This window comes from Sceloporus undulatus, chromosome 1, assembly GCF_019175285.1.
Source record: "Sceloporus undulatus isolate JIND9_A2432 ecotype Alabama chromosome 1, SceUnd_v1.1, whole genome shotgun sequence".
In the NCBI taxonomy this organism is placed as follows: Eukaryota; Metazoa; Chordata; class Lepidosauria; order Squamata; family Phrynosomatidae; genus Sceloporus; species Sceloporus undulatus.
The window spans coordinates 52,342,450-52,362,110 of NC_056522.1; the positions used below are offsets into that span (position 1 = coordinate 52,342,450).

General features: G+C 41.0%; 1 protein-coding gene across 3 annotated transcripts in view; it reads left to right on the forward strand.

The window, feature by feature from the left end:
- The window catches only part of KIF6 (kinesin family member 6), a 239,282-nt gene that overhangs the window by 50,113 nt on the left and 169,508 nt on the right, over positions 1 to 19,661 (forward strand). Inside the window, exons 7-9 of one of the 3 annotated variants that reach the window (XM_042444492.1) lie at positions 6,727 to 6,933; positions 15,699 to 15,842; positions 17,682 to 17,768. In XM_042444492.1, the coding sequence (XP_042300426.1) occupies positions 6,727 to 6,933; positions 15,699 to 15,842; positions 17,682 to 17,768 (438 nt within the window). The remainder of the gene's footprint in view (positions 1 to 6,726; positions 6,934 to 15,698; positions 15,843 to 17,681; positions 17,769 to 19,661) is intronic. The other 2 variants (XM_042444496.1, XM_042444501.1) reach the window with 2 other exon arrangements.

A 19,661-nucleotide genomic window follows, 5' to 3' on the forward strand; every position in this document is an offset into this window, starting at 1 on the left:
CATAGAAACTGCAGGGTGACAAGTTGCAACTTCTCAGCCTTAGATGAAGGTAAAGACAAACCCCCTCTGAACAAATCTTTCCAAGAAAACCCTGTGGTAGTTTCCTTAGGGTCGCCATAAGTCAGAAACTGTTTGAAGGCACACAACAATGTATACCTAAATGATTAGCACAGGTAAAAAGACATTTTCAGTGTCTCAATTATTTTACTTAAAATAATAAAACTGAGGAGTTTGGGCATTTAAGAGATGGCCTGACACTTTTAGAAATGTGGTAGTTTGTCCTTTTAAAAAAGAAAAGAAAAAGAAAATCAGCATCTAATTTCAGTTAGTTGACTTTTTTCTTTCACCCAAATATTCTTTATTGTTCTTTTAAATCATACAATACTGGGAATATGTTGATGATTTTACAGAATGAATCAACTGCCTGCAGTGGTTACAAAAGGAAGGAAGTTCTTCATATGTGTATCTTACTAGTCTTTTTAGTAAAAATAAATAAATAAAGGAAAGAAAGAAAGAAAGAAAGAGAAAAAAGCAATGGCAAATCTCCTTGGAACAAATCTTGCCAAATAAATCCCATGGTGGGTTTAACTTAGGGCCATCAAAAGTCAGAAATGACCTAAAGGAAAATAACACCAGATTTTACTTCTTTGTTGTTATATCAAATTATTTATTGCCTTTTTTACCCATTAAATTCTTCTAAAATGACACATACATGATTAGTTTATATAATCATAGCACCCTGTTCACTCTCTTCAACAAGATAGCAATAGCACTTACATTCCTATACTGCTTCATAATGAACTAAGCACTCTCTAAGCAGCTTACAATGTGTTAGCCAATTGCCCCCAACAAGCTGAGTACTAATTTTGCTGACCTTTGAAAGGATGGAAGGCTGAGTCAACCTGGAGGCCTTGAACTCACAACATTGTGGCTGCAGTACTGGCATTTAACCACTGGGCTTCAATCAATCAATCAATCAATAAAGGAAAGTTTAAATTAAGAGTGGTGATTCTTTACAACCATCAGGGGAACACCTTACATGACCAAGAAGAAATAAAAAGATGATGGAAATAATACACAGAAGAGCTATATAAAATCAGTGAAACAATGACAGATTCATTTAAAGAAGAACCATATGAGGATGAACCTCCAATTTTAAAAACTGAAGTAGAGCTGTACTCAGAACATGTGAGAGAAATACGTCAGCAAGAACAGAGGGCATACCAATAGAGATGCTCCAAGCTGTTCTTGCTCTAACTAAAATCTGTGTACAAATTAGGAAAACAAACCAATGGCCCACAGACTGGAAATGCTCTGTACTCATTTCCGTCTCCAAGAAAGGAGACACCAGGAATTGCAGTAATTACAGGATCATTCAATTGCATTATTTTCACATGCAAGCAAAGTGATGCTCAGAATTCCACAACAAAGACATTTACTTTATATGAATCATATATGGAAACATTAGCTTGTCTACTGACAAACATTAACTCTGTCTTATTTGAACTGAGCCTATATCATGTTGTCTTGGCAATGTTTGAAAAAGGCAGAGCATGGTGTCATCAACATAATAATGAAATTGAACCCTCCAAAGTGCAGCTCATCTCTTTCAGCTGCTTCACGATATTTTGAAAAGTTCCAAGGACATAATAGAACCCTGACGCCTAGGTCTTGTTAGGTCAATAGTTTGGCTAGGCCAATAGACAGAGAAATTTAATAATCTGCCTGCATGTTCTTCTGGAAGAACACAGCCAACTAGGACCAAAAGAAGGGCATGTCATGCCCAGCCTGGAAGATGGCTTGGAGGACTCAGAGGATGAGCTAGAGCCTCTGGGATCTGAACCTATAACGGAGGAGCCAGAGCCCCAGGGGCTTGAACCTGTAATGGAGGAGCCAGAGGCTGGCCCTAGTTCTGCTGGAGCAGAGTCTATGGCCCCTCCAGAGGTTCAGCAGTCAAGTTTGCCTGGTGCCGAGGCTGTGGACATGGAGGAGGATCTGGGCAGCGTGCCTACCTTCAATGAGCGTCGAGCAGAAAGAGAGGGCCTTCGAAGATCTCGGAGGCTTTATCAGAAGCGTCTTCGTAATCAGGCACAGCTGAAGGCCAGCTCCTTGCCTTCTTAAGCACCTGGAGCATGTGTGGTTCTTTGCCAGTGGATATCTGACTCTTTTAGAGGAAAGACTCTGTCTCTGGCTCCTTGGCTTCTTGTCTTGACTACCCGGAAACTTGACCTTGGACTGCTTTATCTACCTGCCTATCTGTTACCCTGAACCTCGGACCGTCTGACAATTCTTCTGGTAAACCCTTTTGGTAAAGCTATTGCAACTCTCCAGGACTGTGTAGCTTACACTGACTTTGCTGTGCTGGGAGGGGGTTGTTTGTTTGAAAACTAGCTGTCTTATCAGCCCTTTGGCTGCTTTCCCGGACAGAGCAAAACATTGCCCCCTTGTTCCATATTATGTCAAACTTTCAGAAGGATAGCAAATGTTCTGTTGAGATTCAGGAGAAATAGAGCAGTATTTATTCCCCTGCCTAGTTCCCAGTTTATGTCACCCATGAAGGTGACCAAGGCCTTTCTTTTCCAAAACTAAGTCTGAACCAGGTCTGAGAAGTATCCAAATAAATAGTCTACATTTAAGAAAGTCTGAATCATCTACATTCAAGAAATGTACTCAGAGAAAACTAGATCCAGTTTTTTAAAAAGTGTTTCATCACAGTTGTTTTGTGTTTTTTTTAAAGGAAAAGGGCAGCTGTATATGTCTTTATATAGATGTAAGTCTTGGAGAACACCCAGAGATTCAGAATAATACTCTTTGACAATATCAAAAGCTGAAAATTTAATGAATGCATGTAAAAAGATTGAATCTGGTGGTTCATTAGGAGTCCTTGTCTTTATGCTTGTGTTGATTAATGGAGCCTATCTCAGGACTGCAGCAAGAGCAAAGGCTTTCAATTGTGTTTTTTTTTAAATTCACATGAAGTGTATGATGATCTCTGAATCAATTTTATGACTAAAAAACTAGAAATTTATTAAAAAAGAAAATTATATGGAATGAGAGAACTCTGCGTTGACATATTCCTTGGGTCTTCCAAACAACAATTTCTCCATTTAGCCCATGAACAGGCTGTAAGAATAGACTGAATCAATGCATTTGTTGATCCAAATTAAAAAAAAAACCCTGTAGAGATTCTTTGAAATATGTGCAGGGCTAATTTGTACTTTGTTATTTGACCTTTCAGGGTACAAAACATTTTTTAAGAAGTTATATTGAGAATAATTGGTTGTTCTGTTCACTTGACCTCTGTTTCTCCAAACATTTTTAATAAAATGGCCTATGTCATTCAGCTCTTCCAGATTTTATGTTGGTGATACACATACTTGTGGAATGAAAATGTGTTATTGCTTTTACTTATTGTTTCTTGTCATCACAAACATTTGAATCTCGTATCGTGTTCGTTCAGATTTTTTGGCAAAGCTATGTAGTTTTCATAATACCACAGTACTAGAAATGTACGGGAATAAAAATCTGAAATAGCTCTGAAGCACTTTTCTAACCAGAAACTGATGGGATATTAAAGACTGCTCAAAGCTACATGGCTTGTTATATCCACATATTGAAATACCACTAGTGAGCAACAAAGGTTGACCTAGAATGAACCATACTGGGTATTTTCAGATGGCATGTGAGAGATATAAGCCTGTGTTGACATGTTATAGTTTAAAAAACTATGCAGTTGAACAGATGCATTATCATGGGGAAAAGAAGTACAGTAGCAGACATGTAACAAAGTTAAGCAGTCTGTATAAATTCTGTGTTAAATAAAATGTGCCCCTTATGTTTGAAGCATGAAGGATTGCGGGTCTGTAGCTTGTGACACCATAAATTTTCCTTTTTGAACAAAGTTGTTTGCATGTCACTGCAATCCCATCTGTGTTTTTTTAACACACACACACATACATACACATTTACAATACCTTTTCTGAACTTGACCCATTCTGTCATCTTCCTCTTAAAAGATTTCAGAAACACATGTCTCGGATGCTTTCAACAAGACCATGCAACGTTTGGAAACCACCAGCAAGGCTTCGTAGTGGGTTTTAAGTTCACATTAAAGATTGTCCCTTTTTTCTTTTTAATTTTAAGTCGCCTGAATAGCTAAATAATGGATTTTTAGACATTTCAAAAGGGAGATGCACAAAAGGAACAGTGACCTTATTGTTTCAGTGGCAATGTTTTCAAGTGATTTTCTGTTTCTGTTACTTTATGCTAAATGTCATCTATGTGGGTGGTATGAGCAAAAAAAGCCAAAGGAGAGCAAGTATTATCCTTATGTTAGTGTTCCATTATTGCATCCCATGAGCAGCTTACATTTTTATTGGTTTATATATCATGAAATTTTGTGTTGTAGCAGGGCATATCTGGAGGAATTAAAACATGAAATAAACATTTCCGAACTTCAGTATCATGTCAGCCTTTCCTACCCTTGTGACTTTTTATGACATCTTCCCTGTTTAGCATTTCAAAAGTTTGACTATAATTCTGTGCATTTTTGGCTTGGTTCTCATTATGGGTTGAAAATAGACACTGCATTTTTCTTCTGTACTTTGTTTTATGAAATAAACAGTATGTGATGGGGAGAAAGTCAAGTCTTGTCAATATAATTTAGTGTGAAGTTGAGGGCTTTCACAGCCAGCGTCCATAGTTTTCTGTGGGTTTTCCGGGCTATGTGGATGCATTCTGGAAGAGTTTATTTCTGATGTTTTGCCTGAATCTGTGGATGACATTTTCAGAGGGTGGTGGCATGGAAGGAAGTATGTGGGATACACACACACACACACACACACACACACACTTGTGTGACCCTTGGTTGGGAGGAAGTGATTTATATGTTAATCTGTGTTTGGTCTGTTGTTGAATGGCAAGGCCTCAGGGTGGGAGGATATGCGATGTAGATGTGTGGCTATTTAATTAGCAATCTATTGTCAGTGGGTACAATCCCTGACCCTGTGTAATGTTCATTTGCATGAACTGAGTCTTGATTTTCATGTTCTTCAGGATTGGCAGTAAAATTTGTTTACTGGCAGTGTTTGTTCTTTCCTTTTGAGGTTGTCCAGTTGTCTGTCAATTTCAATGGCCTCCCTGTGCATTCTGGCCTAGTAGTTGTTGGCATGGTCCAGAATTTCAGTGTTTTCAAATAGCATTCTATGGCAGGGTACAGACCGCCAGAAAGAGGCACCAGGGAGGTGCCTCTCTTTGCTCTGCAGGAGCACTTCAGCAACCAAATTGTGCGGCGCTGCTGTGGAGCAAAAAAGGAGTGCTCGGAAGTGGCTCCTTTTTGCGGCGTTGCTGTGATGCACAAAGGCTCAGCTGCAACGTCATCATTATGCGCTTGGTCTGGTGGGCATGCTGCAGCACACTCGTCACGTGCGAGGGTTGCCGGGCATGTGGGCACTCCACCCACCAGGCAACTCTCGCACGTGACAAGGGCACCTCAAAGGCCCATCTGTTCCAGGCCTATATCTAGGTTGGCTTATGATATGTTTATGATGTTTATGATGCTACTGCCAATTTTTTGGGCTGGCTCAGTCTACAGTGTCACTCATGTTCTTTGATTCATGCTTGGGCACTGCGTTTAGTAGTCCCTATGTAGACCTGCCACAGCTTCCTTCGCTGAGAGCAGCATTTGCTGGATTTTCTTGGTTGGTCTGTAGATTATTTGGAGGTTGTGTTTCCCTATCGGTTTTCCTATTTTGTCAATGACTCCTCTGATGTATGGTAAAAATACTCTTTGGGTGGTTTTTGTCTTCACTGCTGTGGTTTTTTTTCTGGGGCTGGCAGCTCTTCTGTTGTCTGAGTTGGAGTAACCATTAGCTTGTAGTGCCCAGTTTAGGTGCTTCAATAAACAAGTATATTATTTCACATTTTAAAAATAAAATATAAAGTTAGCACAAATGCATTCATCCCAAGCATGCCAAAAAGTAATAAAAACACCCCAAATAATAAGATAGCCAATTCCAGTATGAAAATCTTAAACTTTTGAGATATTTTGCTGACACCAAAACAAAACAAAAATAAGCTTCTGCTAGGCAGAAGTTGAGCAGCTCACCAAATGAGCAATTCACGAAGTGAATATAACAAATAAAAGACTGAATGCCTCCCAGAAGAGGAAAGTCTTAGTCTGGCTTCCATGTGTAAATAATGAGATCTTTGGGTGGATCTAGTTCTTAGGAGGGCATTCTATAGACAGGAGGCCACTGGGGAGTAGGCTGTTTCTCAGGTAGCCAGATATCCCAGAGAAGAGTCTCCATGAATGATTTAAACAATTGGGCAGGAACATATGGAAGAAGAGTCTCCTTCCTGGTAGAGTGTTTCACTTTTGGCACTTTATGAATCAGCATCAAAACTTTGCCTTGGGCTTAGAAACAAACTGATAACCAGTGTAGCTAACAATCACTGACATATATCGTCAAAATGGAAAGCCCCATATTCTGTATCGACGAAAGCTTTGGGGCCATCTTAATGTGACACATTGTAAAGATTCAGATGGGCAGTTTCCATTACATGGATAATTGTAGCAAGATTTCTCTCTGTCCTGGTAGGAATGCGGCTGTTGTACCAGCCAAACCTGACAGCCACTGAAGCCACTTGGACCTCAAGTGACTGATCTGTGAATATCTGCAGGTTTGGTCCTGTTGTGTGAATTGTATGGCATTCTTTCCCTCACAGACTCCAATGAATCAAGCTTCTACACGTTCACACTGCATTTTCACTATTCACATCTCAAGCAAAGAACCTGGATCTGCAACCATTCGACGCTCTAAACTACATTTAGTGGACCTGGCTGGTTCTGAGCGTGTTGGAAAAACAGGAGTTGGAGGCCAGCTGCTGACAGAAGCCAAATATATCAATCTGTCATTACATTACTTGGAACAGGTATAGTTTACAAATTCTAGTTCTTCATTTTACTAGTAATTTCGAGAAGTAATTTGAATACTCATGTTCCACTGCACTTGGCATCAGGGCTACTGAATTTTGATTCAGAAAACGAATGTGTTGTGCCTCATTGTGGCTTATTTGAGGCAACAATATGATGGATGTAATTTCCCTTATGCCATTTTACAACAGAACTTCCTATTTAATATAGTTTCACATTAACAATTGTAATACCAACTGTTGAAATGTGGTTATATTATTCTGTGACTGAAGGAGGGCAGATATATTTTATGAAAGGCTTTGTATCCCCAAGAATTTGATTAGAACTATTCTGTGTTCTGTTGTAATATAGTGGCCTCATGTCAAACCCATGTTAAAATGTGAGTCAGGCATTAGTTAACAGATTTTTGATGCTGGTTTAATAGGATGTTAGATTCTCCCCCTCCAGATATTCAGAATAGACTAAACCAAACCAGCATTTCTTGAAATTTGGCATTCTTTTGTATTATTTGATACAAAATTTTAACTCTATATCTCACAAACTTTGTACAGGTAACATACAGATATTTGTCATGCCAGACAAATCTAATCTCTTTTTTGATAAAATTACCAGCTTGTTAGATGAAGGGAATGCTGTGGATATAGTATATCTTGATTTCAGTAAGGCTTTTGATGGGGTTCCCCATGACATTCTTGCAAACAAGCTAGTGAAATGTGGGCTAGACAACGTAACCATTACATGGATTTATAATTGGTTGACTGGCTGAACCCAAAGGGTGCTCAACAGTGGCTCCTTTTCATCCTGGAGAGAAGTGACCAGTGGGGTCCCACAGGGGTCCGTCCTGGGCCCAGTGTTATTCAACATCTTTATCAATGACTTGGATGACAGCATACTTATCAGATTTGCAGATGACAACAAATTAGATGTAGCTAACACCCCAGAGGACAGGATCAAAATTCAAAATGACCTGAATAAACTAGAAAGTTGGGCCACAGCTAACAAAATGAACTTCAACAGGGAGAAATGTAAGGTACCTCACTTAGGGCGGAAAAATAAAATGCACAGATATAGGATGGGGGATATCTGGCTGAACGAGACTACGTGTGAAAGGGATCTGGGAGTCCAAGTAGACCACAAGTTGAACATGAGTCAACAGTGCGATGTGGCAGCTAACAAGGCCAATGCGATTTTAGGCTACTTCAATAGAAGTATAGATCAAGGGAAGTAATAGTGTCACTCTGTTCTGGTCAAGCCCCACCTGGAATATTGCGTCCAGTTCTGGGCACCACTATTTTAAAAAGGATGTTGAAAAACTGGAACGGGTCCAAAGGAGGGCGACTAAAATGGTGAAAGGTCTGGAAACCATGTCCTATGAGGAACGACTTAAGGAGCTGGGGATGTTTAGCCTGGAGAAGAGAAGGTTAAGATGTGATATGATAGCCCTGTTTAAATACTTGAAGGGATGTCATACTGAGGAGGGAGCTGACTTGTTTTCTACTGCTCCAGAGACTAGGACCCGGAGCAATGGATGCAAGCTCCAGGAAAAGAGATTCCACCTCAACATTAGGAGGAACATCCTGACAGTAAGGGCTGTTTGACAGTGGAACACACTCCCTTGGAGTGTAGTGGAGTCTCCCTCCTTGGAGGTCTTTAAGCAGAGGCTGGATGGCCATCTGTCGGGATGCTTTGATTGAGAGTTCCTGCATGGCAGGGGGTTGGTCTGGATGGTCCTTGTGGTCTCTTCCAACTCTATGGCCTGTTACAGACAGCCAAAATAAAGCTGCTTCAAGTCACAGTGGAGGTATGGTGTTTCAATGATGCATGTGTCCTAAGAATCCAGAAGTCGCACCAAAGCCAAGCTCCAGCCCTAAGGACTGGAGCGTGGCTTTGGTGTGGCTTCTGGACTCTTAGCATGCGTGCATCACTGAAACACCATACCTCCACTGTGACTCGAAGCAGCTTTATTTTGGCTGTCTGTAACAGGCCTATGATTCTATGATTCCATCTTAGCATTTAATAGATTTTGAAAACTATTCAACATTTTTCCAAGAGTGCTGTTAAAAAGAAAATAAACAGCACACCTGCCAGAGGACTTTTTTTTAAGGCTCAATGTAGAGTATTGTTTTCATAGCCCAGTAAATATAAAGAATAATGGTAGGCTTTTGTTGATTTTGGAATGCTCAAGAGCACAGTGCCCTTTCCAAAGGTATCTTTAAATCATTCATAAACCACAATAACTGGGTATGTGTCAGTCCATGAAGCACACATTCGAGGAGAAAACAGTCAAAAGAATGAAGAAATTTATACTGTGTTTTGTTTTAACTATTATTAGTCACACTTTTCCTACTCAGGCATGTGCAAATGTAAAGGGCTACATTTAGATTTGCTGTAACTGAAAGAACTTTGCAAATAGTTTATTTTGTCATCTGTAACTAAACTGTTGCTATTGGACTGACCATATATTTAGTAAACATCTCCAGTTATACCAACATATCCTCTATTCGAAATCAGTGTTGTATATGGAAGGTGTGAAGGGTTGTAAGAAGGTAATCGCATGGAAGCTCAATCAAAGGCATAAAGAAAAGCTTAAGGAAATATTGGGTGAGATTCTTGGAGCAGAAATTCATGATAGGGCTTTCATGAAATTGAGGTTTTGAAGGCATAATCACAAACATTTCCAAAGAGAAAGAAAAGGAAAGGTGTCTAGAGAAGTAAGAGGAAGGATAAGCATATGACAGATCTGTTTCTGAGATAAAACGGCAAAATACTAATGGGTGGGAGAGAGAAAGCAAAATTGTTTAATACTTACTTTGCCACTGTCTTCTCCCTAAAGAAAAAAAAAAGATGTTCAATCTGGTGAAAATAGAATAAACAATGCAGTGAGAGGCTGCATAAAAAAAAGGTTTTTATTTTTTTATTTTATTTTTTAAAAAGGAGCCCTGTGTATTTTAAATTAATTCAGATCTTCAGGACCAGATGAACTGTATCCAAGGGTAGGAAAGGAACTTGCAGATGTAATGTCAGAGCTTTTGTCAATATCCAGGAATGCCTAGAAAACAGGGAAATCCTTGCAGATGGGAGGCAGGCAAATGCTGTTCCTATTTTCAAAAAGGGGAAGAAAAAGGATCCCAGTAACCAACAAATTTTACATATGTACTCAGAAATGCTTTAATACAGATCATTAAACAATGAGCACTTTAAAAAGAATGCTGCAGTTACTAAGACTGCAGAAATAATCCAGTTTGAGACTGCTTTAACTGACCTGGCTCAGTTCTGTGGAATCCTGGGAATTGTAGTCTATTGTGGCACCACTCTCTAACAGAGAAGGCTAAATGTCTCACAAAACAACAGTTCCCAGAATTCCCTAGCATTGAGCAAGGGCAGTTAAAGTGGTCTCAAACTGGATTATTTCTGTAGTATGTTTTGAACCTAAGTTACAAGCTTGATAGATAAGATAAACGCTATAGATGTAACTGATCTGCTACTCAGAAGTTGAACCAGTCTAGCAGAGAAAGGAATCAAATGAAATCTTATTTGTAAGGTATATAAAAGTAGTTTTAATCACTAATACTTGTGGATCAACACAGGTTCATCTTTCTGAAGAATTGTAAGAAAAGAAAGAATACTACATAGTATCAGGATAGCTGAAGCATCTCACCTAGTGAGCATATTGTCACACATATTTCATGAAAGACAGGCAGAGAGGATATATATATATATATATATATATATATATATATATATATATATATATGAGAGCCAATGAGATCCCAGAGAACAAAGCAAGGATGCATGATGCAAGAAGAGAGCGGTAGAAACAAACATACAATCAGGAAGTTACCATAAACATGCTGTGCCTAAATTCCCAAAGAGCGAAAGGTAACCTAATCATCAATCTTGGTTTCTGTAGACACCTCTCACTTTACCTCCTCATTGGAATTGTTTGAAATTGTGCCCTCAATATCTCATTTTTAAGATACTCTCATCCTACATGACCCCTTCCCACTTCTCTATTAGTATTCTTGACCATGGGATTGGCACTAGTATTTCCCAAAGTTTACTGAAATTAGGGTTGCCATAAGTCAGGAGCTCCAAACCGGGACAAATGTAGGACAAATGTAGGGCAACATTTTCAAATGTAGGACACATTTTTATAAAAATGGAGGACGCGCAAAAAATTGAGGATTTTTAAAAAATGTTAATATAAATGCATGTTTTTTAAGCATGATCAAAATGGAGGACATTTTGGCATTATTCCTAGACAGATGGCAGAAATGTATTTGCCCTCGGGTTCAACTGTACTTCTTAGAAGTGTGTACTTGGGCAAAGAACTGTGGTTTTTCTTCACTGCGCATGAGTTTGTAAAAATCACAGCAAGTTACATTGGCCATGCCTCAGAGGCTTCTTGATATCAATATCACCACCATCATCATCATCACTATAATTGGCCAAGAAAGGCAGACTTGTTAGCATTCAATGCGCCATAAATACACAGAAAATGCACTTGCATATATTTAATAATAAAAAATTATGGGGAAAAAATAAAAAACAAGGCAGGGGTGTATATATTTGATAATAAAAATTAATGTAATAAAATAAAAACAAGCAATAATAAAAATTAATGAAATAAAATAAAACAAGCAATAATAAAAATTAATAAACTAAAACAAGCAATAATAAAAATTAATGAAATAAAAACAAGCAATAATAAAAATTAATGAAATAAAATAAAACAAGCAATAATAAAAATTAAAGAAATAAAAAAGCAATAATAAAAATTAATAAAATAAAATAAAACAAGTATTTTATATTTTTAAAAATAATTTAAAAACCCCAAAAAACCAAGGCAGACCTAATGGCCACTGACTCAGCTTTCCTCCAACTCCTCCGGCCCAATTTTGCCCTTGCCTTCAGGCACCCTTCCTCTGGCTCCTTCCTCCTCCTCCTCCTCTCCTCCTCCTCCTCCTCCTCTGCCCCAATTCTGCCCTGGCCCCTTCAAGGCACCCTTCCTCCGGCTCCTTCCTCCTCCTCCTCCATCAACAGAAGAAGGGAAGCAAGGCAGGCGCGCGCGCACGGAGGGAAGCAAGGCAGGCGCGCTCGCTGCCACTGGCCCCTGCTGAGGCCTGGGCGGCGCGCGCCGAGGAGCCCATCCTCTTTGGCCAGCTGGCCAATGGCTGGCTGGCCAAAGCAAGGGACGAGCTCCTGTTTTGGAGCCCTGTGCGCGCGCGCGCGCGCGGGCAAGCCCTGACGCGGTGGCGGCAGCACTTCTGCCTCCGAGGAGGAGGAGGAAGGTGGAGCCGGAGGAGGAGGTGGGTTGGCGCTGCCCAGCCCACCACGAAGAGGAGGAGGAGGATGTGGGTTGGCGCAGCAGACAGCCACATTAGCGGCAGCGGCTATGGCCGCAGGAAGAGCAGACCCCGAACCGGGAACAAGGCGTGGGGGGGCCCCTAAACCGGACCGTGACCGTGAGGGGCCCCCCAAAAGCGTGATTGTCACGGGGGCCGCCGGGTTATGGCATCCCTAACTGAAATCAGCTTTTCTAATGTCTAGAATGTGTGTCTGATTATGCTTGGCTTCCCATTTCTGCTGTATAACAACCTTGGAGAATGGCAGAGTCTATTTCATTGGATGTTTTGATGCAGATATCTGGAACTACCTGTTAGAGTTTTAGCTGTGAATTCTGAGGATAAACTAGGAGCCCGTATAGACTGGTTGATAAAACCAGTTTCTGGGCAGCTTGGGGGCATGGCGTTTAGATGTTGCATGCCCCCAAGATGTCTATAAACCGCCCTGGCCAACCAGACATGGGCGGTGTCCAGCCACTCCAGGGGTATAGTGTTTACACGCCACACCTCCAAAGTATACCCTCTGCAGAAGTACATTTTTCCTGCTCCTATTTGAGCCAGTGTCAGCACAGATTGGTGCTGTGGCATGTGTTTTCTGTGGTTCTGGGGCGGCCAGCTCCAGGATGGCCCCACTCTGCCCTTTTGCTGCAGTCTGTTCTGCCCCTTAGACATTTGGTATCAGTTCCAACTCCATGATTCTATGAGATAAGACAGATGTATTGATAACTGACATTCTGCTTGGTTGGAGAAGTTTTGACTCACCTGTTTTGGATTGGGTCACTCTTCTGAGAGAGAAGGTCCTCATTTTGTATTTTTAATTCTCAGTTCTTCCCTTTGGGCTGTGTGATCTTTAAGGTAGCTTTTAAGGTTGACAGCCTCTAGGCAGCAGGACATGTTATATTCCTTTATTTATACAAATCAGTAGTTGTCCCTTCAGCAGAATATTTGCTTGCTATCATCAAGACTACTATGAACCTTTAATAGGAGCTGAAATTGGCTACAAACTGGAAGAAACCAACAATTGTTTTTAGTCAGTAGATACCTAGGGATGTAGGATTTGTTGTGGATTTTCTGACTGACATAGCATAGTTCCCAATGGGAGAAGGAAAGTGATCATCATTTCTCGCCTATGCTAGTACAGTGCACATATACAATTCTGGTGTAACTCTTGATTCAAATGGGCTACTGTAGTTAAGGGTGGTATTTGTATTTAGGCCTTCATCTGGAAAGTCCCCTCAAAAATGATTAGGACTTTCTCTGGTACATAACTTTAAACATCATCTTATGTTTAACCACAAAAAGATTAAGTACTTAATTACCTATCAAGTTCTCACTGATTCAGTGGGTTTTCTCTGGTTGGGAATATCACTTAGGCCCAACTTGCTAGAACAGAGTTTTCTAATTTTCACCCTGTTCCTACAATCATTATGTACTAGCCAAGCTAGAGACATATGCAGCTTTTGTGTTATAGTTCTAGCTTGAACAGTAGACATACTGAGATTCCCAGATCATGAAAGAGTGATATAGATTAATTTTCATTTCAGATTTCACTATCAGAGAGAATTTTTCATGCTATTCTTAGCTTATACCATATTTTCTGGTGTATAAGGTGATTGGGTGTATAAGACAATCCCCAAGTCACGTGCAGGCAGTGCCCTGGCCTACTATAGGCCGAATTAAGGGGGGTCTGGCGGCCACACGTGCCAGCTTGAGGTGGCCTTTGTGGAGGCCTGGAAGACAGGTGTTGGTTGGAGGGGAGAGAGGAAACTGGAGGCGGTAAAGGCAAAGACACCCCTCCTGATTCTCCGAGGCCTCCATGAGGGGCGCCGCTGCCGAGAAAGAGAAAAGCCTCCTCAGCGCTGCCTTTTTTGCCTTGCCACTTTGTTCGGAGCAGCATCAGGAGCCGGGGGTGGGGCGGGACTGGTTAGCCAAAGCTGAGAAGTGGTGGAGAAGCGCAGCCCTGAGGGGGGGTGACACTGGCAGTTGTGAACAGAGGCCCTCCAGTCACCCCTCTCAGCCAGCAAGACTGACTGGACCCTTCCTTCCTTCCTCCTTCCTCCTCTCATTGACCCACTTTCCCTCCTCAAAAAAAAGGAGAATAACTGCACCTCCCATCATCCCCGGCTGCTCCTCCTTAAAAGGAAAGGATAACGACACCTCCCATTATCTCCCACCCCTCTCCTCCTCCTCCCTTTTAAAATAGGGGGATAACCACACCTTCCGGTATCCTCTCCCTTCTCCTCTCTCTCCCCTCGTTGAAAGGAAGGTGGATGTCGCAAGTTGCAGTCTGGCCCCACCGCAGAAGAAGCCGCTGGAGCAGAGTATCCTGGACAGTGGTGGTGAGGCATAAAGGGCCGGCTCTTTCCCTCGACCCAACCATCCCTCTCCCACTGGACTGGCTCTGGAGCCGCTTCTCCATCACCTTTTCAGACCCAAAAATAGCAATGGTGGTGAGAGAGAGCCCGGCCGTGGTGCCTGCTGGGATAGGAACCTGCACGGACCCCGGAGACAGATAGGTGGCTATGCCATTCGCCTGTCTCTGTGGAGGCTGGAAAATACAGTACCTTAGCAGTGGTTCCCAGATTTTGGGACTTCTACTCACAGAAGCCCCAGTCAGCAGTCAGAAATTCTGGAAGTTGAAGTCCAAAATATCTAGAGAACCAAACTTTTGGAACCACTGCCTTAAGGTGTGGGCAATAGGGCCAATAAAATTTAAATCATATTTCAGATTGCACAGAATATGTTTGGCTTGATCCATAAAGCCACAATGCAGCTAACTCCATTTTAGGCAGAGGTTGGCTAATAAATACTCAACAAGAGCAAATGCCAAAAGCAAATTTAGTTTACTAATTAGGACCAAAAGCATAGCTCAGAGGAAAGTGAAAAGTAAGTCATGCCGCCCCATGGTCTACCCCATATATAGAAATAACCCATTATTGTATCACTACAAAGAGCTACTTTATGTCGCGCTCTGATTGTCTTGTTACAGAAGAGTGGGATATAAATAAAAGTTTTATTTATTTTATTTACTACAAAAAGTACATAAGAATATTTTTATTGACAGAAATGGTTTACTGAATTTTTTATTGATATTCTAGTTTGTAAGCCAAGGTGTCTCATTCAGTACCAAAAAAAAAAAAGTTTATTCCCCCATAACAATTAACAATGTGTAGCTGGTCACACTGCCTTAATGCATATGTTGATGTGCATCCTTCTAATACATTCTAGCAGTCTTGGGGTTATAGTGTGTGTGTGTGTGTGTGTGTTTATGCACACACACACACACACATATATTATTACAGTAAACAAAATTGCTCAGTTTTAAAGTAAGTTTCCCATTTAGAAAAAATTAGTCTAAATGGTAATGAGCAGATTAATTAAGAGTTTCATAAAGATTTCCATTACTATTTTTATTGCAGGTAATAATTGCTCTGTCAGAGAAGAATAGATCTCATATTCCCTACAGGAACTCTATGATGACCTCAGTGCTAAGAGACAGCCTAGGAGGAAACTGCATGACCACAATGATTGCAACGCTCTCAGTAGAAAAAAGAAACATAGATGTATGTGGTCTCATTTCTCACTGTACTGTCTAAGTCTAAGATTTAATATTTTTAGTTTATCTACTGAATTTTACTCTTTATTTGTTAAAACATAACACTGATGCAGTTCTGTTATATAATCCTGAATTGTGAAGCAACATAAGCACATTGGAGCAGCTATTAAGGCACGATATGTATCTTACATATTGTCAATATTATTATATGATTTGGATATTAGTCAGCTAACTTAATCCTGTCTTTCCTCTTTGGCACTATATAGTTGGATACTAGGTTTTCATGGTAAGAATCTTGTTAGGATTACTATCTGTAATTGATGATGCAAGAGAGGTTGAACAAGCAGGTGGTGCCAGGTGCTGAGTCCTCCCTCCCTCTCATGATCAGGATACACAATTCTGGGAGGGAGCAGGATGAGATGGGGTAGCGAAAGGAGAAGTGGTAGCAGAATGGGTGGGGTGCTTGCTGTCCACTCTCCCACTCCTGTCCACCTTCTTGCACCCTGTCTTATCCCAGAAAAAAAAACCAGTGATCCATATGGCTCATGGAACCAAATCCCTAAGCAATAGTTCTAGGATGTAATTTTGGGAGAGTATGTAGCAAAAACAAAATAAAGTCAAGGAGAGTAACTGATTGAGAAATAAAAGACTACCATGCAAAAATAAAGGGAGTTAAAAGACCTTCTGAACATTATTTTTCCAGAGTAGGCACTGGTTGCTTTTCCTTAAGAGCTCACCCCTTTCCCACAAAGTAGAAGCCTCCATGTAAATCTCAGTTCTCAGATTCTAGTTTGTTGAGGGCAGGCGGATGGGTGAGCAGGCAGTGGCTGAGAGCTGTGTCATGTGTAAATGCCCCAGTTAACTCTGAATAGGTTAATGTTAGTTGACATCAGTGCTAAGGAGGGGTGCCAGGCCCTTTGTTTGCTTGCTTGCTTGTCCTCCCTGCTCTCCCTCCTCACTTCCTTTCCCTCCTCTCCTGACGAAGAAGACTAAAAAGACGGGGTATTGAAGTGTTTTGATAGGAGACTGGACTATTCCCTGCTGGAAAAGATGGGAGACAGACAGAGGGGATGGGGGGGAGAACAGAGAGAATGAGAGAAGGGTGCTGGCTGGCTATTAGCTGTCACTCAGCTGCTCAACTTGCCTCCTCCCTGTAGCAGACCAGCCATGTGATTGGTAACATGCAGGCCAAGCTAGCCAGCCAGCCAGCCTTGGTGCTCTGCTGCAGGGACGAGGTGTGCTGAACAGCCTTCAAGCCTTCATGGACCCACCTTTTAGGACATCATGGATCCCTTGGGTCTCCAAACCACAGGTTAAGAGCCGCTGAACTAAACATTATGGACAACATAGAGGGAACTGTGGTATATTGGGTAATTCCACTCTCAATTCAGATCAAATAGACATAGTACAAAATTGAAGTGTTCATCTGTCAATGTACAGTTCATGTGGCTTTAATTGGAATGGGACTGGAGCAATTCATCTCACTAAAAGCAAAACTGACTAATTTGAACTATCATACTTTGGATATATCATAAAATGACACGATACACTGGGAAATGTTCAGTAAAGTATAACGTAGTCAGAATAAAGAAATACCATATTAGAGATAGATTGATTCAACCAAGAAAGCCACAGCTCTGACTTTACAAGACCTCAGCAGGGCTATTGATGACCAGGGCTCTTGGAGATCTCTCATTCATAGGGTTGTTGAAAGTCTGAATCAATTTGAAGACAGATAACAACAACAAAAATTTGCCATCTGTTTTAAAGACTGTTGCTTTAGTTCATTAATAGTATAATACTTATTAGCATACATACTTACATAATGCAAATTTTATCTGCTTAGGAATCTATATCGACTTGTAGATTTGCTCAGCGAGTTGCCCTTATTAAGAATGAAGCTGTTCTAAATGAAGAAATTGACCCCAGACTGGTAAGGCCTTTTGGTGATTGTGTATAATAAAACATAAAGCATAACATTTATTTCTGTACAAAAAAGAAATCGCTTTAGAAGTCCCTCATCCTTTGAATATCCTGTCACTTATCACTTTGTTTTTGTTTAGACCAGATTTCATTACTTAGTGTTTTAGAGAAGTACAAAAAATAATAGAGTCATCTAGAGGGAAAAATAAAGTGAATTTAATGAAACAGTCTTTAACTGCTTGAATTCAGTTATTTGTAGTCAGTCAGTCAGTCAATCAATCAAATCACTTATTATTCTAGCCAAAGATCATGATGAAAAGCTTATCAAATACACAAAACATTTAAAACAACAGGCACAAAAGTACAAAAGTGCAAAAGACATCCCATCATTTAACATGTAGTTAAAATTGTTACTGATATAAGATAAAAACCTTTTCTGAATATTGATAAACTTGTACATAGCCATCATAAAAATCTAATTAGTATTTTGAGTCTCCATGGCAATTTATGGCAATTTTATTTAACTCTCTTCCTAATCTTTTTCTGCAGCCATAGCAAAAAGAGTCACTTTATTTGTTACATAGGGGGTGTACAGACCGCCCCTTTGGGGTGGCTGCACCCACCCCTTTCCCTGACAGATCGGGGCCTCAGCTGCCACAGCGGCAGCCCTGAGGCCCCGATCCGCCGCTTTCCCAGGCCACGGGGAAGCAGCAAAAGGCCACTTCCCCACAGCTTGGAAAGGGGTGTCCCTGGGGCTTTATGCCCCAAGGACAACCTGACAGTGGCGGGGAAAGGGAGAAAGGGGCCGCTTGGCCCCTTTCTCCTTTGTGCCGCTGGCACAGCCGTGTAAAGGCTACACCAGCGACACAAACGAAGGAAGGAGCTCCGTTTCGGAGCTGCTTCCAGTGCCGCTGAAAGGGCACCACAGGCGCCCTTCAGCGGTGCCAAGACGTCACATCCGCACTGCCCCATGTGGAGGCGGTGCAGCCGTGACATCATAATGGCGGCTCCCATGTAGAAAGGGTGCCACCATTACAACGTACTAGGGTTGCGGGGCGTCTGGAAAGGACACCCTGAGGCAACCCTAGTATGTGTGCAGCCTGGCGCAAAGCGCCGGTCTGTACAGCGCCATTGTCATTGGTATCACTCAAAAGAAATTGAACCAAATATACAAGAGAGCTCCCACTTCCATTTGTTAGCAAGGGTATTAGGAATTTCTGTCTAGGATTGCTATAGAGAGGACAAGTTACCATGTAACAGACAATGTCCTCCACCTGGGACTGACTGCAGATACATAGTCTGTTTTCAAATAGCACTTTGTTATAGCGTCCATCTAGAACTGCAGCTGGCATTACTCAGTGAAGGCAATTCTTAAAGTAGATGGCTTGAGTTTGGTCAAATATCTGGCTCTAAAATGTTCTGTTTTCAAAAAGGAGAACCATGGGGAAAATTTTGAGATCCTAATTGATTGTAAATTTTTTCTTGAATCTATTGAGAATAGCCAGTCTGTTCATTGCCTCCTATCCATGCCAAAGACAGTGTTCAGCTCAGTGAAGTTATAACTATGTAAAAGAATTTGAAGGCTTGATTTCCAAAACTGGTTGTTACACATTTCCATGTGCACACAATGCTGGAAGACGATCGGTTGATAAGGTGGCAATTTCTTTGAAGTACTTTATCTGTGCACAATCTACTTCTCATTTTAATTGGTGGGCAGCCAGATTCAGTATGCAAAAAAGCTGCAGGAGTTCCAGTTGATAGAGCATAACATTTTCAGAGAAATTTGTTCTGCAATATTTCTAAGCCTTTGCAAGATTTGATATCTAAGTCTCAAATTTCCACACCATAAAACATCTGTGCAATTACTTTACTATTAAATTTTTAGAGTAGGTTTAATCAGTTG